Source organism: Dermacentor albipictus, chromosome 1, assembly GCF_038994185.2.
Source record: "Dermacentor albipictus isolate Rhodes 1998 colony chromosome 1, USDA_Dalb.pri_finalv2, whole genome shotgun sequence".
Taxonomy (NCBI): Eukaryota; Metazoa; Arthropoda; class Arachnida; order Ixodida; family Ixodidae; genus Dermacentor; species Dermacentor albipictus.
In genome coordinates this window covers 217,158,499-217,185,001 of record NC_091821.1, presented here as the reverse complement: position 1 = coordinate 217,185,001, position 26,503 = coordinate 217,158,499, and the positions used below count along the sequence as shown (strand labels likewise).

The window sequence follows — 26,503 nt, the reverse complement described above, 5'->3', positions numbered from 1 at the left end:
ATCCCGCGACCTCGTGCTCAGCAGCCTAACACCATAGCCACTGAGCAACCGCGGCGGGTTTCAACCAGTAAATGGCTTCTAATGGCGTGAATGTGAAAGTAGCCGTAAACACAGGGCTATGAAACGGCTGGAAAATTCTACACATGCCGTGCCTCGTCGCATAAAAACGAAGTGTGCAGCGACCGAAAGCAGACAGCGTAGGTAAGCACAAAGCGACGAGCTACGCTACCTACGATTCAGCCGTAATAGCTCCCTTTCTGCCTCAACGCGGGTCACGAAACTAGGCATTTTGCATCCTACGTAACATAACTTTACCAACTGCTGCTGCTGCACTTCAAGTTTACTAGAAAAAGAAATTACCATGTTGCTGGCCCGGACTGCCTGACCGGCACGTTCAAGGCCGCCTGCTCTTCTTCGCCGCTTTACGCGGAAGGCTCGTAACTGTAAGCGGTTATATTTCTTGCTAAGTTGAAACGGTCCTCGTCTGCAGACGTGTACTCATCGCTGGTAGAGGCACCAGAACCCCAATCCATGCTCGCGATTGCGGCGGCGGCGCGCCTCGAATGACCGTGGCCGGCCGGCTGGCTATTCGACGGGGGTGTCGTGACGTCACGCCTTCCAACTTGCTTGGGCCAGGCGGCGTCGCGCGCGCTCATAAAAACGCCAAAAATAAAGCCATCCGCTGAAAAATGAGCGAAGTGACTACTTGTTTTCGGTGTACTCGCACGCAGAGGACTCATTTTCTGTATTATCGTAAAATGTTCAAATTTTGTGTCCGTATCCCTTTAAGGAGGGGTGGAACTTGCAATAATAATAACAACAACAACAACAACAACAACAACAATAATAATAATAATAATAATAATAATAATAATAATAATAATAATAATAATAATAATAATATTAATAGTAATAATAATAAGCTGGGTAATCATGTTTTCGTGCTTTACTTCATCTTCCCAACCATTACCCCGTCCGAACGTACAGTCCACAAGTCCCTCTTAGGTCTGAGCGATACGAACACATTTCTGCGTATGTGACTGTGTGTTCATATTTTGCGGCTATCCTCCAAGCAATCCTTAAAAAGGAAGGCTGAATCGCGGCAGCTTTAGAAGGACTTCCTTTCGAGCAACGCGGCGTGCAATTCCAGCGACCCCTGTGCATCCGTAGATTACATTCCATTGCAGGGTATTACAGTCAAGCACACAAACAAAACCATTTGACTGGTCTGGCCACATTGTCGCGAGGCAGGATTGTCGAAATGACGTCGTAGCTTTTGAACGGTATAGTTATCAAAAAAAAGAAAAAAAAAATAGAATCACAGTGCAGGGCTCATTCAATTTCGCCCACTAACGTCGCCCAGAAACGCCATGCTCAAGGAATCAACATACCAACATATTTCGATCGCAAAAAACTGTATTTTAAGCACATATACTAATACTATTTTCACACCAATACACTGAAAAAAACGTGAAAAGATACGAAACAAAAGAGGACGCACTATCCGCAAGCGGCGCCACAGTTTCGTTGCACTATCGCCGCGAGATAGCGACACGGCGACTAGCTCGCAGCGGTTGCTGGGCACGTCTTCGCCAAACCCTGCGCAAGGTGGCCATCCTGTGAGCGGAGTGGCGCCGCCAGTGCGCCCCCAAACGTCTACTGTGGCCATCGTGCCAGCGAATAGAGTGCGCTTCGAAGTCGCTGGTCACGTGGTCAGCAGAGAACGCACGGCCAGCCACTCAGCTTGGATGAGCACAGCTGAGGGGACGGTAACGCCGCCTGCAGGGCCTGGTGGTGTTGTAACGCTGCAGTTGTGACGAGGTGCAGCCGAGCAGACGGCAGCCACACGCGCGGTGAAGCAGTAAGCGACGGGCGACTCCTGTCGGGATTGCCGTACTGCCGTCTGCTCTGTTCGCGGAGAACCTGATGGAAGGAAGGAAAAGATGCGAATTGTTTGTGACTCAACCAGGGCTAGAGTCAATGTCCTCTTTCCCAGTGAGAAAATTTAAAAAAAACTTTTTACAGCAGGTGAACGCACTGTATCGCCGAAAACAACTTTCGATGGTTTGAGCTTGTGTGAAGCTGCTAATGATGTGTTCTGCGCTGTTAATCGAATATTCTTCAATATAGCTATCATCCATGAAATACAAGCAGGCCTGTTTGTATCTAGAAAAAATAGGCACACCCTAAAACACTGGCAACAAACCCGCTTTGCTCTGCGAAAATCTGAGGGATCTGAGGGTTTGGGATTGACGGCGTCTCCTTAAATGGTACTTGCGGGCTCTACAATAAAAAATATTTAAAAAAAACGCAGGCAAATACGAGTCAATCTTTGCCAAGACTACTATCATAGCCTGGTGCTACTCATTTAGAATCAACCTAGCCAAGTTTAAACCGTTTAAACTTAGTTGCGGGTGGACATTAAATGGGACATACAGTGTCATTTGGTCTTGAATACTTTAGTTTCGAAGCGACCTCGACGCTTCGGGCGGTACGGAGTTTAAGTCAGGGCTCAGTTTTCCATCGGCATCCAGATGTATATATCTGCACAAGAAACTGGCTACTCAGCATAGATTCTATATTTTTCTCAAGGCTAATGAACGGGAAAATAAGTTGCGCAATATTCAGTATGCCTGCTAAGAGAATCAAATACCTCTTGGTCGCGTTCTCCAGGGGGGCGCGTTTTCTTCCACTTTCTACTGTATTCAGTGCGCCCACAGGATACGCTGCGCATGTGGCTGTTGACATCGCGAAGGCGATGTGAGCCAAGGCACATCGCCTAGGCTGAGAGACCCTTATGGGTTTCCTTTATCGCTTCGTTCTACATGCAGTCGGGTGGATAACAACTTTGCCTTTCTTTCGCTCCTTTGAGAACACAGTGACAGTGACTCGTAGCTTCCACCAGGCGATACCTTTTCTGTAAGACCATATTTGACCACCATATGGTCTAGCGACTGGTCTCACGGAAGACTAGAGATTGCGAGGCAAAAGTGGCTACAGCAACTTTGGGCTTCCGCGTATTATATCCTTGGTGCATCGACAACCAACAGCAACACATTTTCTCTATCTATTCATTGTTAAGTTGGCGCGGTTGTTTGTTTTCGTTTCTAAATATTTACATACCAGTTGTATATTTATGGTATTTCTAAAATAAAAATAAATTAGGGGTGTTAGCTGCCAAAGCAACGGTCTGATCATGAGGCACGCCGCAGTGCAGTACTCCGGAAATTTGGACCACCTGGGTTTCTTTAACGTGCACCTAAATCTAAGTACACGGGTGTTTTCGCATTTCGCCCCTGTTGAAAGCAGCCGCTGTGGCGGCGGGGATTGGATCCCGTAACCTCATGCTTAACCCTTTCAGTGCCACTCCCGAGATAACTCGGGCGACCACACATGCACACCCCCTGCCTCGCCCGAGTATACTCGTTTTGGCTTTTTAACTCACTCCCTGCCGCTCCCGATAATACTCGTCTAAAAGAAAAATATAAAAGCATGTAGCGCCATCTATGGAGATCCCACATAAATAACATAAAACCAGTAGGATGATTTTTCAACAGGTGGCGCGCATGTTTCTACGTCCGCGTCGCTTCGTCTTCGTCTCGGCAGAGCAGCGGAGCAGCCATGGCGAGGCAGCGTTCCACGTTTGTCCGCTCTTTGACGGACGAAGAAATTCAAGAACTGCTTATGAATTCGGACTCCGACGACAGTGACAGCGAGGAAGCAGCCCATCTAAGTGCCTTGTCGAGTGATGAGAGTGATGATGAGCCCCTACCACCGAGAAATCCGCGAAAGAAGAGGAAACCTGGCGAGCGGGATTTCTGCTGGAAGAAGAAAGAGTTCAAGCCCCAGGAGCATGCTTTCGATCCAGCTCACTCAGGAATCTGCAATGACATCACAGCGGCGTCCAGTGAGCCGTCCAATGCCGTCCAGCGGCATCCAACACGGCTGACAGCGCGCCACTTCCTGTCTCTAATACCACTGACTACCGCGAAGCAGAACCCAACACGAGTCTGCCGCGTCTGCGCTAACACACAGCATCGACCAAAGCAACGAAAAGAGTCTCGCTATCTGTGTTCTAGCTGCCAGGTGCCGCTTTGTGTGGTGCCTTGTTTTGAAGAATACCACACCAAAAAAGTATTCTAAACACCTGGACATCCTAATTAGCAGACAATTATTGCTAATTAGTTAAGTGCCAATTTCTTTAAGGAAAACTGGTATCTGCGAGATAATCCAGAATAAAAATGTTTACATGACGTTAAGAGCATTGTAGTGTGTTACTAGCATAGGATTTTCAAGAAACTAACATGTAAAAAAAACCTGGCAGGGAGTGTGCGGCAGTGAGGAAAAAACCCGGCAGTGAAAGGGTTAACAGCCTAACACCGCTGCAACTAAGCAATCACGGCGGGTGTATCGTACTATTTCTCATCCTGCACGCTTTTTTCTAAACACGTAATTTCGTACGAACTTTATCGCATCTATTACTCCTGTGATATTGGTGGGTGGTGTATTTCATGGTAGATGTATATGGTTCAGGTTTCCATAGAGAAGTCAAACAGTAAGCAAGCCCGCAGCCTCTAGCTTTCCTCTTCGTCTACGAATTCACGTAAGGTTACCACCGGTACTGTCCGCATTATGACTCAACTCATGGAGATTTTAGAAATATATCGGTCATATATTACTCAGCTACAAAGTTGTAGACTTGGTGCGGCTCTTTACCTCGTGTCTACTTTTTCTAGGATTTCAAGTTATGTGTGACTGAAAGAAAACACGGATTATGCGAAGTAAAAATTTGGTCTTCACAGCCCGTATATTTCTGCATACTCTCTCTATCTCATAACAGCTTTGACTGTAAAGCCAAATAGCCCAGAACTGGGTACTAATGAACAGTCTACATGCCATTCTACAAGTACCGACATCGGTATTTGACGAAAGCGCTACAATCCCTTCGCTGAACGATAATTTGACATTGAAAGGTTACGCTACATGATTACCTCAAACCGGCCTAGGCAGTGGTTCATCGTGACGCCTTTGCTTACACGAGCATATATGTGACCCACAATCACGGTGTCTCTTACGAGATAAGATGGCGTAAATGGAATAGTAATGAAAGAGGCCGCACATTGAGTGCAGCGTTTTACTTGGACTGGTGTTTGGCTTACCTCGCGTGTAGCCTCCAAATGCGGCTGCTTGGTGCAGCCACGCCGTACGTGTCGCCGTTGCTCTCAGCCTTGATGGCGTTCAGCATCGTCAACGCGCAGGGCAGCGGGTCACGTGGGTGGATGCGTAGCCTGGAGCCCGAGACGTCGAGGCTGCACCCGGCAGAAGTCACGTGGTCGCACTCGACGAGCCGGCCACTCGTGGTCGCGGCCGCTTCCGATCCACGCGTACTCGGATCTCGCGAACTGCGTTGACAATGCATGGCGACAATGAACACTGCTGTTGCAATGCACATTCGTCAAGCAAGGCTCCGACGAACGCTGCAGCTTGTCTCACCAAACGTGTCCTGCTTCATTCGAAGCAAACGGCGTCTTCAGAATCGAAACACTAACGACGTCATCGCCCATCCGGGAAGCAGGAAAATAGATTCTGCTGGCTGCTCAGTTGGGCTCTTTCACCATGCATATATGCTATGAAATGACGATTGGTGCGGAATATACATAGTAATGTTGGTTCTGGAAATCCAACTGCCATGTGTTAGGATATAACATAATTTATTCTAACTCATCCTCACCACACTGAAAAGGTTTTATAGATTGCCAAAAAATTATTGTGCGTGTTCCAACAATAGCTATTTTCCATTGTATTTCAAACTTGATGATTAGCCGCGACTGAAAAGACCTCTAGCAGCGGTATTATAGGTTCGAATTTTTCTCTATTTTGTTTATTCAGACACGACTTCTATTTAATCAATTAAAATATGGGGTTTTACGTGCCAAAACCACTTTCTGATTATGAGGCACGCCGTAGTGGAGGACTCCGGAAATTTTACCACCTGGGGCTCTTTAACGTGCACCTAAATCTAAGTACACGGGTCTTTTCGCATTTCACCCCCATCGAAATGCGGCCGCCGTGGCCGGGATTCGATCCCGCGACCTCGTGCTCAGCAGCAACTGCAGCAGCAGCAGCAGCAACAGCAGCAGCCACTGAGCAACCACGGCGGGTTCAATTTAACCAATAAGGAAACGTAGAAAAATAAGAAAGTGTCCTAATAAAATACTTCCTGGTGTACTGTGATAATACGTCATGCGCCGCTCGTTTTACTGTCAGTTTTTCTTGCCAGAATTTCAAGCACTTTTGTTGTGTTTTCAATTTTGGCATTTTTTTTCGTAAAGGGGCAAAATCCTGAACTTCATCCTTTGATACCGCGCTTTTGTCTATGCGACACAATGTGGTATCGGAAAGGTGCCCTTTGGGACAAGAAAGTGTCTGAATGCACTCTTTTCAATTGATAATTTGCTATTTGATTCTTATGCAATTTTGATGGTAGCAGAGAGCGGCATCGTATATACGGAGGAGCGCACTTATCACGTACCCAAAGATGTTCCTATTGTTCTCATTGCTGTTATTATTATTATTATTATTATTATTATTATTATTATTATTATCGTATGCAGCTATGCTAAGTTCTTAGCCCATCTTTTTATACCATTGTTCGCACTCAAAGATGTATCAATACAATAACACTGAGTCATAGGCTGTAAGCCTTCCTCAAACAATGCTATCCAACGAAATGACGTGGTCTAGCTGTGAGGAGAGTTGAAATCATTTGGGGAACCAAAACTACCAAGCAACGAATAGATAAACAAAAATGATAGGCGCGATATGCACGCGTAGAAGATACAAACCTCCAAATTTGCGGACGGGTTCTCCTTGGAGCAAGTCGTGTTCGTCTCTCCTTCTCTAGACTTTTTGTAAAAGAATAGCAATTGTTGCGCTTTCGGCGGGCATTATCTTCCTTCTGCCAGACTAGTGCCGATACGAGACGTCGCCGAATTCGCACAATTCCATTCAAGGCGCTCAATCGTAACCCCTTGCTTGGCCTTGAGATGTGAAAATTAAGCGATGAAATTATTTGTACTTATGGTTTGTAGCAGAATACAACCGACTGCCTGAGCCCACATGTTCATTTGGGGCGTAAACGTGTAAATCAACAAGTAACACGCTGTCTTTATTTTCTTTCCGAGGCAAAAGAACCCGTCAATGGGATTTTCACAACATTACAGAAATAAAATATATTCCTCTGTCCACTGAGTATGTTCGCAGTGGTCCTGACATATGATATAGAAAACACCGAATTTACCGTTACCTCTGCATCAGTAGGCGCACGGTGAACCTCGAGGCTTCCACCGTCTGGTGCCAGGCTCCTTGCGCGGTCCATGGTACTTGCGTGGTGTTACGCACCGGCACGGTGTCCTTGACGCCCATACCAACGAGCGGGTACCACTCGGCCCTCGGGAACAGCCTCCTGCGTTGTCCTGCGTGGCTGCCGCAAGTGCGTTCGTCGACCGTGTACCACGGCTTGAGGTCCCGATTATCTGGGAGGACGTCCTCGGTGGCCAAGTTACTGAACGCGTAGGACACGTCATCGCTGGGCCCATCTGGAAGTGCGGCGAGTGAAATCGAGGAAGGCGTCTTGCGGGATGGCGTCTCTTCCGACATGGTTGACAGGCAGCCTTGGAGGAGACGGTGAATTTCGATGCCGCTAGGTTCAGCGATCTCCATGACAGGTAGCAGGACGATGCCGTTCCTTTCTGCGATGGTTCTAAGTGCGTACGTCACGATGGCTCGCGTGTTCGAAAGAACGAGACAGATTCTCCTTTGTCGCGTGGGCATCGCGTGCCAGCGCGCGAGGGCGTGGCCTCCGTCTCGCTCTTCTTTTTCCTCTCTTCCATTTCTGAAACTTATTTAGCGAGTCATGGCGCTTTGCTAATAATGTGCTGATCATAATAATAATAATAATAATAATAATAATAATAATAATAATAATAATAATAATAATAATAATAATAATAATAATAATAATAATAATAATAATTTTTATTGCCACACAATATACAAAACAACACAAGCAGCCCAGTCTAAGCCTTAGTTGGCTTGTAGGACCGTGCCAATGAATATGATAAACAAGGCAAAAGGTGTACAAAAATTGAGGAGAGATGAATAAAACAGAAAAAAAATGAAAGGCAAAAAATTAAAAAGAACAAGATAACATTTAGTTATCTAGATATAACAAAAATTGAAGAAGTAAATATTGCGATGCAAAAAAAAAAAAACAATGTACAAGAGGGTAATTTTACTCTATCTGCTTTAAGATGTGTTTGAGCGTTCTTTTTGATGTCGCGTTAAATATCTCTTCTGGTAATTTGTTAAATATGTCAGGCACATAAGCACAGCGTCTGGCCGCGCCATACCTTGTGGCTGAACGCGGAACAACATAACGGACATGTTTTCTAAGCTCCCTTGCGGCGGCACGTTTTTGTTTGAAATCGGAATTCCAGAGATGTTTAACGACAACTGTTTCTATAAGTAATGAATGGAAGTTTGGTAGCCCAAGTTCACGGAAGATGTTTGCAGATGTTACTATTGGGGAATTGTACGCAACGTTTTTCAGAATGTTTTTTATAATCCGGTCAACCCTGCATCTCCAACGATCCGAACAAAAGCCAAAGACTGTAATACCGTACCTTAACACACTGTAACCTAGTGCCTGTGCTATAATCTTTTTTGCAGATAAGGGTGCAATACTTTGATATTAAATAACAGCCAGGCTACTGACCTCAGTTTGGAACAAATAAGTGATATGTAATGTTGCCACGATAAATTACTATCGAAATAGATTCCGAGATATTTCACACAATCCACGTATGGAATAGGTGAGCATTTACAATGAACACAGTCTGACTCATGCAAGTAGAGAGGCAAGTTAATAACAGTAGTCTTAAGTGGAGAGCGAAAACAAACAAGTTTTGTTTTTTGGGCATTTACAACAATTCCATTATTAGAGAACCAAAGCATTGCCTTGTGCACATCATTTTGCAACATTTCAGTGGATGTTTTATAAGAAAGGTGTTTCGCTAATAATACAGTGTCGTCAGCATACTGGAATACTGAACATTTTGAAATTGCCAAAGGGAAGTCGTTAACAAAGATATTAAACAACAATGGCGACAAAATGGACCCCTGAGGAACTCCAGCTTTTACCGATAGCTTAGAACTAAATATGCCCTTATCATCGGTAGAGACCACCTGAAATCTGTTGCTCAAATAATTTTCGAGAACTTTGTAAAAAGGCCCACGAAATTCAAAGATTTGATGATTCAGGGTGTCAAACGCTTTTGCTACATCTAAAAATAGCGCACATGTGAAAAGATTCTGATCAAATGCCGAAAACAGTTCATCTGAAAATTCCTCAAGCAGTGCCACAGTACCACGCCCTAAAACAAAGCCAAACTGTCGATTGGTCAGGATAGAAAATTTGTTAAGAAAAGAAGACATAGTGTGGAAAAGAAATTTTTCTAAGACCTGAGCAATGATCGGCAATATCGAAATTGGCCGATAGTTTTCAATACTATCTTTCTTCCCTGACTTGTGTAGTGGTACAATAACTGCAGTTTTTAAGCATTCTGGAATTTCGTCGCCTTCCAAAAAACCATTCAGTATATGCAGGATAATATCTGACAGCGCATTGAAATTCCTCCTGGTGGTGTGTAAAGAAATTCCATCATATCCAGTGGGCTTGCTAGGACGGAAACTGAAAATAATTGCCTCAAGATCACCCTTCAAATTTTCGGAAGAAAAGCCGACGCAGATACGGAATGCCTTAACGGTGAAGTGCTTGTATATGGAGAAACGGCCCTTTGGGACGCTTTAACAAAGTGCCTGTTGAAAACATCAGCCACTTCTGTGGGAGGTTGTTGAAAAACACCGAAAATAGAACGGCTATTGGAACTCACTCCTCTGAGATGATTTACCAAAGACCAAGTTTTGCTTACATTATTTGAATATTGTTGGAATTTATAAAAAAAGTAACGGCGATTGGCGCCACGCAGAAGAGCAACAACTCTATTTCTTGCTGACTTGTATTCTAATCGCAGTCTTTGGTTTCTGGGATTTCTTTCGCAGCGTTTCCACAAGTTGTCTCGATACGAAATGGAAGCAAGAATTTCCGTGTTCATCCAGCAGTGAACCTTCCTTATCGGCTTAGCTATCAGCCGTGTGCAACGCAATTCAAAATTTTTCATTTGCATGCAGAACCTTTCATATACTTTGGCCGAAGAATCTTGTTTGGCTAAGGACGACCAGTCAAACGAAACGATAAAGTTATCAAGCTTGGATTGATTAACAGTAGGGACAAGGTATTTACGCTGCCCAGATCCAGTTTCCACCGATAACGTTCTAGACGCGTCTGGTAGAACTAGACGACATGCTACGAAATAGTGGTCCGCCATGCGTTGTAGAATAGTACATGACCTAAATGAACAGCAGGGAGCTCTGACCGATATGTGATCTAAACAAGATTGCACTAGGCTGTTATTAACTAATTCCGCTCTAGTAGGAGCTGCAATTGTACATTCCAGACCATAAGCGGACAACGTAGACAAATAATCACAAACAGCCACTTTTTCAGGGCATAAAATATTGATATTCAAGTCTCCAATCAAGCAAAATTGGTCCACTGAGCTCCACTGCCGCAGAGCTTCTTCAAGCTCAACAATAAAACGTGACAGGCTGCATGAGGGTGGTCGATATATCGATAAGATATGGACAGAAAATGACCTTTTACAAACTTTGACCATCATAGATTCGGCATGTACAAAAGATGCATCAATAGAAGAAACTTCACAGTTGTCCTTTACATAGAGAGCAATGCCCCCGCCACGACGCCCGCTTCGTGTGACAAAATATGCGGAAAATCCCTGTAACGTAAACGTATCAAGGCAAGCCTGGGAAACATTGATTTCTGTAATCACAACCGCGTCTACAAAGTTAGCTGCCGATTCAGCCTGAAATTTAAATTCGTCCCAGTATTTACGCAGACTTCGAATATTAACGCTCATAATGGTAAAATCTTCATCACAGCTGCACAGAAATTCTGTTTTAAATGAACTGAAGTCTGGTAGTTCACTGAAAGAAAAAGGCATGTTGGCTAAGGAATGTTTTCCAGGTCTGCTTGTTTACCGATTCGAACAAGAGACGCTGTTTCATTCTTTTTCACAAAGATCTTGCCTCCTTTCGTCCAACAAAACTGATAACCCTCCTCTTTTGCCTTCGTTCTCGCTTTCCAGAAGAGATCACGGTTAACTTTGGTCAAGTTATCATTGAAGTAGATTTTTGGAAAAGATGCACTTTCGCGTAGTTTCATCAGCGTTCCCCGCGCTTCAAGCCATTTTTCCTTCCAAATTACAGATTTAAAGCGCACAAAGACCACAGGTGTACCACTGATTTTGACTTTTAAGCGGTGTACGGCTGCAATAATAATAATAATAATAATAATAACAATAATAATAATAATAATAATAATAATAATAATAATAATAATAATAATAATAATAATAATAATAATAATAATAATAATTGCTAATAGTTATGATTCTGGCCCGCTCGCGAGCTCTAGCGGTGAGTGAAATTAGCTGAAATGAGAGTGTGTAAAACCCGCAACCACTGTACAGATATGGGCAAAATTTGTTGCATTTAATAGATATAGTTACAAGCTATTATCAGTTCGGGTAGCACAATATCTAATTATGCCTGTGCATATTTCTAAATATGATTGATAAGAACGGGTAAATCCAAAAAATATACACAGCCAAATTTGCACATCTCTTATTCGCCAACAAAAACAGATAACAAATTTCTATCAAGTGAATCTCTTAGAGAAGATCAAGCGGGAAAACGGCATATTTGAAACCATAGTCTGCGTAAAATTGGTACAATGTCTACAAGTGTCTTGCGAAAGTCATAATAAAGAATAGTGGTCTGTTTCAGAAAGAAGTGTCATAGATGAGATTTATCTGCTCTTGGCGTTTTATTAGGTGTAGTTTAGGGATTAGTAAGATTGTTTTTCGTTGCCTAATTACGGAGTTGTAAAGATGTGCTTTGGCTTTCTTGTATATTGAAGATATCGAACATTAATATAAAAACACTGGCGGAGTAAGAAATGTAATTGCTGCACTTGATATTGCCTTTTTCCTTGAAATACAACAACCCGCATCGAGATTACTGTTGTGGTTGCCGAGTAAAAAAAAAACATCTGGCAGTTTCGCACGAGCCGAAGCATCGATTGCGATTGCAATATATTAGACTGCTATTCGAAGGGAGGATAGTACTTTTATCGTTCGTAAACTTCTAAACATTCGCGTTTTGACTGAATTCGCAAGCATGGTTTTATGCGCGCACAGGGAAACTTGAACACATCTCACTCGATGACCGCGGACACTCGCTGTTAAAATCTTGGCGTCGAAAGAGCGGCATATGCAGCGAGCGAATTGACTCTAGTGCTTTCTCTTACTTCAACGCGTTCTAAGCAGGGCCAGCATCGCGCAAGAAACCATCAGCCCTTGGCATACCTAGATTATGTACCGATCGCCTGTCGCTTTCACGATGGAGCCGGCGCGACCACGCTAAGCCGTGCCATACGCAGACGCCGGCGTATGGCACGGCGCCCCTCTCCCGATACCTCGCACACGATGGAAGACGCCGCGCTTCCTCCCCGCCTTCCACACTTGAACGAGCGAGATAGAGTCACCATCTTCGGCTTATACTCGCACGCTCTCACTCGCACCTATAGCATGCAGCTCGCGGCCACGCGGTTATGGAACTTGGACTTTATACGGAATATCATGGCGACAGTGACGACAGAAGTGTGCCAGGAATGTCTATATAATTGCTTTTACAATGAAACGATGCGGGCTTCCGAGCTAAAGCTTAAGGATGCCACACATACTGTTAGCAGAGGTAGAGCGCCTTCAAAGGTGCGAAATCGTCAGGGCAGTCAAGCAATGCAAGCTGTCAACGTGAATGCCTGCCTGTCTATCTGCAGACACCGCGAAGCGTCTGCAGCCTGCACCTTCGAAGGCGTATCACCTCTTTCTAGTGACTTGTATCGTTCGATCGTTCTTGTATTGTTTACTTGTGTCGTTCCCCGCACAGAAGGCAAGAAGTGCCCACGCGGGCACAACGCACACATCGTTGTGCAGAACTCGCCGTCTGCTTCGTCGTCGTCGTCATCATCATCATCATCATCATCGCCACAACCGTCATCATCATAGCAACAGTCATCATCATAATCGTCGTCGTCGTAGTCGTCGCCACAATCATCATCATCGTCACCATAATAACCATCATCGGCGCCACAATCATCATCATGGTAGCCACAATCATCATCATCGTCCCCACAATCATCATCGTCGTCGCCAAAATCATCATCATCATCACCTCAATTATCAGCATCATCATCAGCACCACAATCATCATCGCCACAATCATCATCATCACCAAAATCATCATCATCACAATCGTCATCATCACCAAAATCATCATCACGACAATCGTCATCAGCATCACCACAATCATCATCAGTATCAAAATCATCATCATCACCACAATCATCATCATCATCGCCACAAGCACCATCATCATGAACGCCACAATCACCATCATCTCCACAATCATCATCATCATCATCGCAACGAGCATCATCATCATCATCGTCATCGCCACAATCATCATCATCGTCGCCACAATCATCATCACCATCGCCACAACCATCATCACCGTCGTCACAATCATCATCATCATCATCATCATCATCACAATTATCATCATCATCACCGCAATCATCATCATCACCACCACCACAATCATCACCATCACCACAATCATCATCATCGTCATCACAATCATGATAATAATAATAACAATAATAATAATCACCCAAACATTTATTGGTTTCTATTCACGGGGTCTTTTGACGTTGTTTACTAGGTTTAGCAGGGGTGGGACCCTTTGTCCAGGGCTCCAGCGGTTTCAGCTTCTCTGCCTTCTCGCTGCACGAGACCGATTTTGTCCTAGCAGCGGTCGGCGGCCAACGGTGTCTGCCATTACTCGCCACTTGAATTTATGATTTTGGGGACTGCTGTCATATGTTGGCATTGTCATGTGATCTGATATGTGGTCTTTAGCTGCGCATCTGGCGGGGTAGACGTTTTACTTGGTATATCAATGTTGGGCAAGGTTCCTGGCTGGAGCTGTCTCGAATCATTGACCTCCGCCCTCGTGAGTGATTTACGTGAGGGAGGATATCGTATCCTGGTTCCACTGTAGTAATCTGCCAATAAATCCGAGTAGTCACTGGGAACAGACGGTGGACTTTCCAGTTCGGATTCTCGGGTACACAGATTGTATACTGTTAACCACTCTGTCCGTCTCTTCGTTCCCCGGCATTCCTGCATGTCCCTCTACCCACAGGATTTTGTGTTGGATCGGCTGTGGCTTTGTTGTGTCGAGGAGTACATTGAGTGCGCGGTGGCCTAGTATGCTGTTCAGGAAATGTCGGCAGGCGTCTTATGAATCAGTTGGAATGTTTAGTGATTTGCCTGTTCTGAAACCCTCCGCCGCAGCTAGAGCGATGGCTTCTCAGCTTCAATGACGCTTCTGCAGCTTATTGAGCCGCTTGTAATTTCGGAAAGGCTTGCGTTGATGACGATGGCCGTTCTGCATCCTCGTTCGGGACTTTGTGCGGCTGCGTCCTCGTACACAACGTCGTTTTTGGTGGAGAACGTGCGTTTGAAGTCAGTGCGTTGGATGTCTTCAGCTGATGTCGCGTCCGTCGGGTTCCCTTTTTTGCAAATATGTTTGCGGAACTTTCACAGAGCTTCTAATAGAACTTACAAAACATATTTCACGTTAATAATTTTCTCACGACATCTGCACTCTGTGGAACAATCAGCAAATGAAGGAAGGACCCCCACGATTTGACCACGTGTGTTTATCTTTGCCATCCACCCATGAGGTCACGTGCAAGTGATGTTAGCCAATAAAACTATACGCGTCCCTCGAGTTAAATGTTATGTCTCCATACGACTAGCTCATTTATATAGGTCAGAGCACACGAAGAGTACAAGCTTGGCAAAACTCCAGGCCTTCCTTCATAGCGCCCTCTCTCTTGGATGTCTCATTGTGCCGTATTCTAGAGCTTTGTAGGTACCCTACCCCATATGGAATCAACAGGTAATCAAACCAAGAAAACACAGGCGAAATATTTGTTGTTTTACTTGGAGTGCAGAATTGATAAGCTTAGGGTAAATGAAAGTGGATGAAAAAACACGTAGTACATTTAAAGTGTATAGTGCGAATATTCAAGCGGTAGACTGTGGTGTGGGCCAGGCGTTTTCGCTCCCCGTCTCGAACTCACTAAATCGCTTGGGAATTTGACGGTCTCGTTGATTTCACGACTTTCAATGGGAAAAAAATGTTTCATAGCGTTCTCGTTTAACCTACTACGGTCACATTTAATTCTCGAAATGACGTCGATTAAACGACTAAGGAGGTGTGACAATAGAATGACGACGAGTGCATGATGATGACGACATCACGACATCTGTATGATGACGATCAGGTGAAAAAGACCGCGTGACGAGCCTTGTTTGACGACGTTGTAGGACGACGATGGCGTGACGTGAACGGCGTGACATCAACTGTATAAGAATTGGATGAAGACGATTACGCAAGAAAGCTTGGCGACAAATTGGTGTGACGACGCTGATGTGAAATTGACGGAGTCACGTGACGACGGCCGATAACCAGCGGCACATACCCCTGGAGACTGCAGACCGCACAATCTCTGGGTTCGGCGCGCTTGTGCTGACGGCGCCAACGACCCAAAACTGAGAAACGAGCTAAGCAAAACAAACACTTAAAAATAACGTGCCCATTGTTATGCCCGAACCCACACCCTCCGCAGAGAGCATGGGTACGGCTCGTACCGCTTCTACTGAGCCTCTCTTTTTATCTGACGTTGTCTCTTATTACAGTGGAGCTGTATGTAACTAGGGTGCCATAGAATTTTCGTGTCCGCATGCAAAAACTATCATCATCAACGGCTCATACGCCCGTAAGTAAGCAAAAAATGCAATGGCTCATAGCTCCATGAGCCAGAGGCTACAAGCACTCAGCAAAGTGAAGCAAAAAGTTTTTACATTCTTTCTAATCACGCATGGGACACACAATGGCATGTCGAAAACTGTCATGATCAATGGCTCATAATCCCGATGGGCATTGGCTCATACCCCCGTTGAGGAAAACCAGTGAGGAATTTTGAGCCGTTTTGTAGGTACGAATATGCGCAAGTCAATTTTCATGACCTTCGTAAACCAATTACATCAGCTGTGACACTTGCGATCGAGAAGTAGAAGTTTTCAAGATAGGGGTGCAAACCGAGGGAGAAGTTCACGGTGCGCTTTGTGTTCTTATTGGAACGGATACTGCGTTTCTGAGATACCACAGTGAAGGTAACGCTTAAGGAAGGGCGGTACATAATAATAATAATAATAATAATAATAATAATAATAATAATAATAATAATAATAATAATAATAATAATAATAATAAGCTGGGTAATCATGTTCTCGTGCTTCTACTTCATCTTCCCAACCATTAACCCGTCCGAACGTACAGTCCGCAAGTTCCTCTTAGGTGTGAGCGATACGAACACATTTCTGCGTATGTGACTGTGTGTTCATATTTTGCGGCTATCCCCCACTGGATCTGGATTCAGCCTTCCTTAAAAAGAAGGGTGAATCCAGGCAGCTTGAGAAGGACTTCCTTTCGAGCATCGCGGCGTGCAATTCCAGTGACCCCTGTGCATCCGTGGATTACATTCCACTGCAGGGTATTCGACTGGTCTGGTCACATTGTCGCGAGGCAGGATTGTCGAGATGACGTCGTAGCTTTTGAACGCTATAGTTATAAAAAAAAAAAAACAGAATCACAGTGCAGGGCTCATTCAATTTCGCCCTTTAGCATCGCCCACATGCGCCATGCTCAAGGAATCAACATAGCAGCATATTTCGATCGCAAAAAACTGTATTTTGAGCACATATAAGAATACTACTTTCACACCAATACACCGAAAAAAATGTAAAAAGATACGAAAGAAAAGTGGACGCACTCCCCGCAAGCGGCGCCACAGTTTCGCTGCACTATCGCCGCGGGATAGCGACACGGCGACTAGCTCGCAGCGGTTGCTGGGCACGTCCTCGCCAAACCCTGCGCAGGTACACCAGCCCGTCAATGTAGCGGTACCGCGAGTGCGCCCCCGAACGTCTACTGTGGCCATCGTGCCAGCGAACCGAGTGCGCTTCGAAGTCGCCGGTCACGTGGTCAGCAGAGAACGCACGGTCAGCTACTCTGCTTGGATAGGCAAAGCTGAGGTGGGGGTGAGGCCGCCTGCACAGCTTGGTGGTCTTGTCCCGCTGCACTTGTGACGAGGTGCAGCCGAGCAGACGGCAGCCACACGTGCGGTGAAGCAGGAGACGACGGGCGACTCCTGTCGGGATTGTCATACTGCCGTCTGCTCTTTTCGTGGAGAACCTGATGGAAGAAGGGAAAAGATGCGAATTTTTTGTGACTCAACCAGGGGGAGAGTCAATATCCTCAAGAACAAGTAAAGGACAGATTTATCTTTGACACATCTAGGAAAGAAGGTTTGTCTATATGAAGGAGCTCTGCCAAAGGAATAGTTATGTGCTGAACAAGCTTTAGAGAGCGTAAGTGTAGAACAAGACACGGGGCTTGCTATGCACAACAGCAGCATACGCAAACATGTATGAGTGCGTATACTATTCGAGTTACTTCGAACACTCTGTCACCTAACCGTACACGGTGAAATAAAAGGCTATATTTAATTCCTTATCTGATATGTATAACGCATTTGCAATGGAATAGGAAAGGAGTTGTAGAGCTTTGAGGACACGAGAACTGAGTGTTACGGATGCAGTAAACGTGGAGGAAGGCTCATGAATGAGAAAAAAGTCATCCACGCGGATTTTCGCAATTCTGTCGGAATTTAAAAAAAAGTGGAAGCGAAATAGAAATTCGGCTTTGTGAAACTCATTTTCACATTGTTTTAAGTTCAACTGTAGTATGATGCTTTAAAGGAAACCCTTCACCGTTTTTCAGAAACCAAGGTCCTCAGTTGATGAAAAGTTCGTCCGGGTCCGGAGAGATCAACCTCATGACCAACGCCTTTCATTGGCGGTCTTTCTGAGTTGACGAGGAAGTTAACACGTCGAAGCAGGAAAGCGAATTAATCGACATCTCTCAGCACATGGACACTGAACATAGGAAATCAGTTCTACTGAAGCGCGCAAAGGGAGGAAGGATCATGAAAGGGAAAATTGTCATCCATCCAAATCCATGTGTTTCGATTTGTCGACTCATTCGCCTTCGTGCTGCGTTCACTGAAGCTAGACTCCTGGTTATCTCAGCTGGTGGAAAGACCACCCCGCAAAGGCGTTTGTACCAGTTTCGATCAGCGTACCTGGACGAATGTTCCTTGAATTGCGAAGCTTTTTTTTATAGACAGCTAATCTGGACACGTGGCAGCTATCGTAGCAAGTGTCTGCTGGCGGAAGCTTGCGTGTTTTCTGTAGAACGAATAGGTTTTTCACGAATATCTCAAGGTACAGGGCAAATATGGTGAAAAGCAGGTGAAAGAGATGTCCAAATGAAAGCAAGCCACGCGAGACAAATGCAGTGATTAGGCTGTGGAAAGCTGGAATTTCGTTCCCACAGGCGTTAAAGATCCAGCTTTGGAAGCCTATGGAAATGACGAAACGTTTGGCTTGATTTTCGAGCCAAAAACAGCCACTGTAATAAAACTAGGGCAGCTGTCGATATAGTCAGTAAATTGTGTGTAGTCCGACAACATCTTTTGATTGATGCCTCTCTCAACTCTCTGTAAACAGCGTAGGGCTGTTCTTGAAAGCGATTTTGGAGACACTGTTGTGCAAATCCCCATGGCACCTTGATAATCCAAAGCTTATCGTTGTAGCACCGTCGGAAGCAGAGACAGAGTGGTTCAATCGCACGCTCCTATCTGTGCATGTGAAGCGGGTAGCACTTCGCTTCCACGGTATTTATTTATTTTTTGAGCTAGACATGACTTGGTTCTACAGACTCGCACCAGAGGACGGAAACAAAAACTCAAACCTTATTTTCGATTACCTTTTTTACAGCGTTGCTGTTGAAATATTGTTATAAAATATTGCTTTGAAAGAGACGTGGCAATCTATTGCACATTTAATAAGTATTCGTGTTCATAGTAAGAGCGTATTGCTTCCACAACATACCTAAGTACACATGAGTGTCTTTGTGCTACGTATATAAAAAACTAAAGCCAAAGAAAGGCAACTTTGCCATTTCCAGCGCGCAATGGACGTAAAACGCACAATTGGTCACCTTCAATGAGAGCAAGCAATATACAGTGCTCCAACGCTGTTGTTTATACAGGCATCTATAATTTCGGCAGAGAAGGGAAATAGAATACAGGAGTCCCTTAGAATAAAGCTATTCCGATCCGTTTTTATTCCTATCTCTTGACGTCATATTTACGTAACCATCGACGCAAGCAGCGTTCGGTGACCCGCGGCGTTGTTTAAAGAGGCCAATAGAAAGCACTCCTCGCTATAGGAGGAGACTTTGCTTTGCTTCTAAAGCGAATAGCATTGCCTACTTTCACTTGTTTTTCTTGTCTAATTAGCGGACCAAAGGCGAGGAGTACGTAGAAGTGGCGAGCGTTTCATTGGGGCCGAGCTACCGCAGTGAAAGTATATAACCGGACGACGATGGCAGTGCCGGCGTCGGCGATTAGCCCGCTTCCCTTTCCTTAGCTTTCGCTTTGTGGTAGAAGAAAGCGGGGACATGCTACGGAAGGGTAAAAATGGCCGCTTAAACGAACCCTCGGGGTAACAAAGATGGTGGAGCGATGTCGCGTACCCGTGAACGAAAGTATGCGGATCACGGAGCCGCAAACAAAACGGTATTTCTTCGTAATTAACATGCGTTAACGGAAACCAATGAGGGCGTTAGAAAACTTGTAATGCCAAGTTTCGACTACAGTTTTTAATTTAAATGTGCATTCACAGACACAGGAGAAAATCAGTTTTAACGGCAATCCCTTTTCCGTATTATTTTAGTCACGGGTGTGGGTGCCGAAAGGGCTCGACAGCATCATCTGCCGCGCAAAAGTTCCGAAAAAATTCAATTTTGTTACGTCACTTTGAAGTGGTGAGTTTTCGTGGTTTTTTCACATCGCGTGATTGGCAGGCGAAGTGGGGACAGCCCAAAAACGTGAAAAAGTCGGAGAATCTGAAATATTTTTTATTCGGTCTAATAATTATTTATACGTCACATGAGTTGAAGGGTTTTCCTGACGTCACGTGAAAGGCAAGCGAAGTGTTGGTGGTCCGAAAAAATTTTGACCAATCGTGGAGGGCTGATTGAAGTAATGGAATAGAATAAATTTAATAGTTTTGCGTTAACGCGCCCACGAATGTTTGGGCAGGTCATGGTCAAATGAAGCGAAGCGAAGCAAATTGTAAAAAAAAATTATTGCTAGTCATTCCTTTCACAAAAGGATCCATCGGACTTGTAAGAAAGGTCACTGCCTCTAGACGAGCAATAGAGCATTGCACCTTAATGCCTTATAAGTTTGCGATTTCATTAAAAAAAAAACGACATCAAAACTTCAGACCGCAAAAATAGCCATGCTTAAGAAAGCGCAGGTGCGGATAAGAGGAACCTTCGTGCAAAATATTGCTTATGCAATACAAACAGGCCTGTTTGTATCTAGAAAAATTGGCGTTTTCGACACCGAAACCGACAAAAACGCCTCTCGCTCGCTGAAATGAAGGAGACCTCAAATCACTGAGAACGAACTCGCTTGAGCCTTTGGCAAAATCTGACAGTTTAGGCATCACCCGGGCCACGTGAAATAACGCAGGCCGTGGTTTGTGATTTGCGGCACGCGCCGTCTCCTTAAATGCCATTTGTGGGCTCGAATTTATTAAAAGAAAAATTACCGGCCAATCTTTGCCAAGACTACTATCATAACCTGATGCTACTCATTTAGAATCAACCTAGCCAAGCTTAAAATTCGTTGCGGCTGGACATTAAACGGGACATACAGTGTCATTTGTTCTTGAATACTTTCGTTTCGAGGTGACCTCGACGCTTCGGGTGGTACGGAGTGTAAGTCAGGGCTCAGTTTTCCATCGGCATGCAGATGTATATATCTGCACGAGAAACTGGCTACTCAGCTGTGCTTCTGTATTTTTCTGAAGAGTAATGAACGGAAAAACTAGTTGCGCAATATTTAGTATGCCTGCTAAGAGAACCAAATAACTCTGTGTCGCGTCCTCCTGGGGGGCGCCTTTTCTTCCACTTTCTACTGTATTCAATACATCGGCTATGCTGAGAGAACCTTATGGGTTTCCTTTATCCCTTCGTTCTACATGCAGTCGGGTGGATAACAACTTTGCCTTTCTGTCGTTCCTATGAGGACACAATGACAGGGACTCGTAGCTTCCACCAGGCGATGCCTTTTCTGTAAGACCATATTTGACCACCATGTGGTCTAGCGACTGGTCTCACGGAAGACTACAGATTGCGAGGCAAAAGTGGCTACAGCCACTTTGGGCTTCCGCGTATTATATCTACGGTGCATCGACAACCCACAGCAACACATTTTCTCTATCTATTCATTGTTAGGTTGGCGCGCTTGTTTGTTTTCTTTTTTAAATATTTACATACCAGTTGTATGTTTATGGTATTTCTAAAATAAAAATAAATTACGGTGTTTTACGTGCCGAAACAACGATCTGATCATAAAGCACGCCGCAGTGCAGTACTCCAGAAACCTGGGTTTCTTTAACTTGCACCTAAACCTAAGTACACGGGTGTTTTCGCATTTCGCCCCTGTGGAAAGCAGCCGCCGTGGCGGCCGCGATTGGATCCCGCAAACTCATGCTTAACAGCCAACACTGCTGCCACTAAGGAATCACGGCGTGTGTATCGTACTATTTCTCATCCTGCACGCTTTTATCTAAACACGTAATTTCGTATGAACTTTATCGCATCCATTGCTCCTGTGATATTGGTAGGTGGTGTATTTCATGGTAGGTGTATATGGTTCAGGTGTCCATAGAGAAGTCAAACAGTAAACAAGCGCGCAGCCTCTAGCTTTCCTCTTCGTCTACGAATTCACGTAAGGTTACCAACGGCACTGTCCGCCTTATGACTCAACACATGCAGATTGTATAAATATATCGTTCATATATTACTCAGCTACAAAGTTGTAGACTTGCTGCAGCTCTTTACCTAGTGTCTTCTTTTTCTAAGATTTCAAGTTATATGTGACTGAAAGAAAACATGGCGTATGCGAACTAAAAATTTGCTCTTCACAGCCAGTATATTTTTACAAACTCTCTCAATCTGATAACAGCTTTGACTTTAAAGCCAAATAGCCCAGAACTGGGTACTAATGAACAGTCTACATGCCCTTCGACAAGTACGGACATCGGTATTTGACGAAAGCGCTACAATCCCTTCGCTGAACGATAATTTGACATTGAAAGGTTACGTTACATGATTACCTCAAACCGGCCTATAGGCAGTAGTTGATCGTGACACCTTCGCTTACACGAGCATATATGTGACCTACAATCAGGGTGTCTCTTACGAGATAAGATGGCGAAAAATGGAATAGTAATAGAAGAGGCCGCACATTGACTGCAGCGTTTTAGTTGGATTGGTGTTCGGCATACCTCGCGTGCAGCCTCCAAATGCGGCTGCTTGGTGCAGCCACGCCGTACGTGTCGCCGTTGCTCTCAGCCTTGATGGCGTTCAGCATCGTCAACGCGCACGGCAGCGGGTCACGTGGGTGGATGCGTAGCCTGCAGCCCGAGACGTCGAGGCTGCACTCGGCAGAAGTCACGTGGTCGCACTCGACGAACCGGCCACTCGTGGTCGCGGCCGCTTCCGATCCACGCGTACTCGGATCTCGCGCACTGCGTTGACAATACATGGCGACAATGAACACTGCTGTTGCAATGCACATTCGTGAAGCACGGCTCCGACGAACACTGCAGCTCGTCTCACGAAACGTGTCCTGCTTCATTCGAAGCAAACAGCGCCTTCAGAATCGAAACACCAACGACGTCATCACCCATCTGGGAAGAAGGAAAATAGATTGTGCTGGCTGCTCAATTGGGCTTTTTTACCATGCATATATGCTATGAAATGACGATTGGCGCGGAATATACATAGTAATGTTGGATCTGTAAATCCTACTGCCCTGTGTTAGGATATAACATAATTTATTCTAACTCATCCTCACCACACTGAAAAGGCTTTATAGATTGCCAAAAAATTATTCTGTGTGTTCCAATAATTGCTATTTTCCGTTGTATTTCAAACTTGATGATTAGCCGCGACCGAAAAGACCTCTAGCAGCGGTATTCTAGGCTAGAATTTTTCTCTTCGATTTTGTTTATTCAGACACGACTTCTATCCAACCAATAAAGAAACGTAAAAAAATAAGAAAGTGTCCTAAGAAAATACTTCCCGGTGTGCTGTGATTAATAGGTCATGTACCACTCGATTTACTGTCAGTTTTTCGTGCCAGAATTTCAAGCACTTTCTGTGTGTTCAATTTTGGCATTCTTTTTCATAAAGGGGCAAAAACCTGAACTTCATCCTTTGATATCCCGGTTTTGTCTATGTGACACAATGTGGTATCGGAAAGGTGTCCTTTCGGACCACAATGTTTCTGAATGCACGCTTTTCAAATGTTAATTTGCTATTTGATTCTTATGCAATTTGTATGGCAGCAGAGAGCGTCATCGTATATACAGAGGAGCGCCAACTTATCACGTACCCAAAGGTGACGTTGTTGTTCTCGTTGCTATTATTATTATTATTATTATTATTATTATTATTATTATTATTATTATCGTATGCTGCTAAGTTCTTAGCGCATATTTCTAATACCATTGTTCACACACGAAGAGATGTCAATACAATAACACTGAATCATATGCTGTAAGCCTTCATGAAACAATGCTGTCTAACGAATTGACGTGGTCTAGCTGTGAGGAGAGTTGAAATTAGTTGGGGAACCAAAAGTATCAAGGAACGAACGGATAAATAAATATGATAAGCGCTATATTCACGCGTAGAAGATACAAACCTCCCAATTTGCGGACGGGTTCTCCTTGGAGCAAGTCGTGTTCGTCTCTCCTTCTCAAGACTTTTTTTAAAAGAATAGCAATAATTGCGGTTTCGGCGGGCTTTATCTTCCTTCTGCCAGACAAGTGCCGATACGAGACATTGCGGAATTCGCACAAGTCCATTCAAGTCGATCAATGCTAACTCCTTGCTTGGCCTTGGGATGTGAAAATTAAGCGATCAAATTCTTTGTAATTACGGCATAAAGCGGAATACAACCGACTGCCTGAGCCCACATGTACATTTAAGGCGTAAACGTGTAACTCAACACGTTATGCGCTGTCTTTCTTTTCTTTGCGAGGCAAAACAACCCACCAATGTGATTTTCACAGCACTATAGAAATAACATAAAATTTGTCTATCCACCTAGGATTTTCGCAGTGGTCCTGACATATGATATATAGAAAACACCGAATTGACCGTTACCTCTGCATCAGTAGGCGCACGGTGAACCTCGAGGCTTCCACCGTGTGGTGCCAGGCTCCTTTTGCGGTCCATGGAACTTGCATGGTGGTACACAGAAGCACGGTGTCCTTGACGCCCATACCAACGAGCGGGTACCACTCGGCCCTCGGGAACAGCCTCCTGGGATGTCCTGCGTGGCTGCCGCAAGTGTGTTCGTCGACCGTGTACCACGGCTTGAGGTCTCGATTATCTGGGAGGACGTCCTCGCTGGCCAAGTTACTGAACGCGTAGGACACGTCATCCTTGGCCCCATCTGGAAGTGCGGCGAGTGAAATCGAGGAAGGCGTCTTGCGGGATGGCGTCTCTTCCGACATGGTTGACAGGTAGCCTTGGAGGAGACGGTGCATTTCGATGCCGCTAGGTACAGCGATCTCCATGACAGGTAGCAGGACGATGGGGTTCCTTTCTGCGATGGTTCTGAGTGCGTCCGCCACGATTAGCTGCGTGTTCGAAAGCACGAGACAGATTCTCCTTTGTCGCGTGGGCCTCGCGTGCCAGCGCGCGAGGGCATGGCCTCCGTGTCGCTCTCCTTTTTCCTCTCCTCCATCGCTAAAACTTGTTTAGTGAGTCATGGCGCTTTGCTAATAATGTGCTAATAATAATAATAATAATAATAATAATAATAATAATAATAATAATAATAATAATAATAATAATAATAATAATAATAATAATAATAATAATAATAATAATAATAATAATAATAATAATAATAATAATAATAATTGCTAATAGTAATAATTCTGGCCCGCTCGCGAGCTCTAGCGGTGAGTGAAATTAGCTGAAATGAGAGTTTGTAAAACCCGCAAGCGCTGTACAGATTTGTACAAAATTTGTTGCATTTAATAGATAAAGTTACAAGCTATCTAGTTCGGGAAGCACAATATCAAATCATGGCTGTGCCTATTTCTAAATACGATTGATAAGAACGGGTAAGTCCAAAAAATATACATACGCAAATTTTACACATCTGTAATTCTCCAGCAAAAACAGACAACGCACTTCTATCAAGTGGATCTCTCCGAGAAGATAAGGCGGCAAAACGGCATATATGAAATCATAGTCTACGTGAAATTGTTACGATGTTTACAAGTGTGATGCGGAAGTCATCATAAATATAGTGGTACTCTTCAGAAAGGTGGGTCATAGATCACGTTTATCTGCTCTAGCCGTATTATTAGGTGTAATTTAGTGATTGGTAATACTGTTTTTCATTGCTGAATTAAAGAGTTGTAAACATGGCGCTTGGCTTTCTTGTATTTTGAAAATATCGAAGATTATTGATATTACCTTTTTGTTCGAAATGCAACAAATCGCATCGAAATTACTGTTGTGGTTGCCGAGTAAAAAGAAATCTGGCAGTTTTGCACGAGGCGAAGCATCTATTGAGGATAGTACTTTTATCGGCCGTAAACTTGTAAACATTGGCTATTGACTAAATTCACAAACATACTTTTATGCGCGCACACGGAAACAAGAACACATCTCACTCGATGACAGCGGACGCTCACTGTAAATATGCTGGCGTCACAAAAAGCGGCATATGCAGCGAGCGAGTTGACTCTAGTGCTGTCTCTCACTTCAACGCGTACTAAGCGCACACGAAGCCATCAGCCAACGGCACACCTACGACTATGAACCGACCGCCTGTCGCTTTCACGATAGGGCCGGCGCGACCGCGCTAAGCCGTGCCATACGCAGACGCCGCCAGAGTGGAACGCGTCTTCTCCTACTCCCCCCTCCTGGTACCTTG

General features: G+C 44.6%; 2 protein-coding genes across 2 annotated transcripts; both read right to left on the bottom strand.

Moving 5' to 3' along the window:
- Positions 1–1,398: 1,398 nt before the first annotated feature.
- Positions 1,399–7,830, bottom strand: LOC139056386 (uncharacterized). Its single transcript, XM_070534587.1, has 3 exons — positions 7,307–7,830; positions 5,160–5,402; positions 1,399–1,923 (listed from the first exon to the last, which is right to left on the bottom strand). Exons 1-3 carry the CDS (start codon positions 7,720–7,722, stop codon positions 1,740–1,742), a joined length of 843 nt encoding a protein of 280 aa, XP_070390688.1. The 5' UTR covers positions 7,723–7,830; the 3' UTR covers positions 1,399–1,739.
- A 9,234-nt stretch (positions 7,831–17,064) lies between these two features.
- LOC139054205 (uncharacterized) lies at positions 17,065–25,236 on the bottom strand. The gene is made up of 3 exons (XM_070530880.1): positions 24,712–25,236; positions 22,824–23,066; positions 17,065–17,589 (listed from the first exon to the last, which is right to left on the bottom strand). Exons 1-3 carry the CDS (start codon positions 25,125–25,127, stop codon positions 17,199–17,201), a joined length of 1,050 nt encoding a protein of 349 aa, XP_070386981.1. The 5' UTR covers positions 25,128–25,236; the 3' UTR covers positions 17,065–17,198.
- Positions 25,237–26,503: the final 1,267 nt, after the last annotated feature.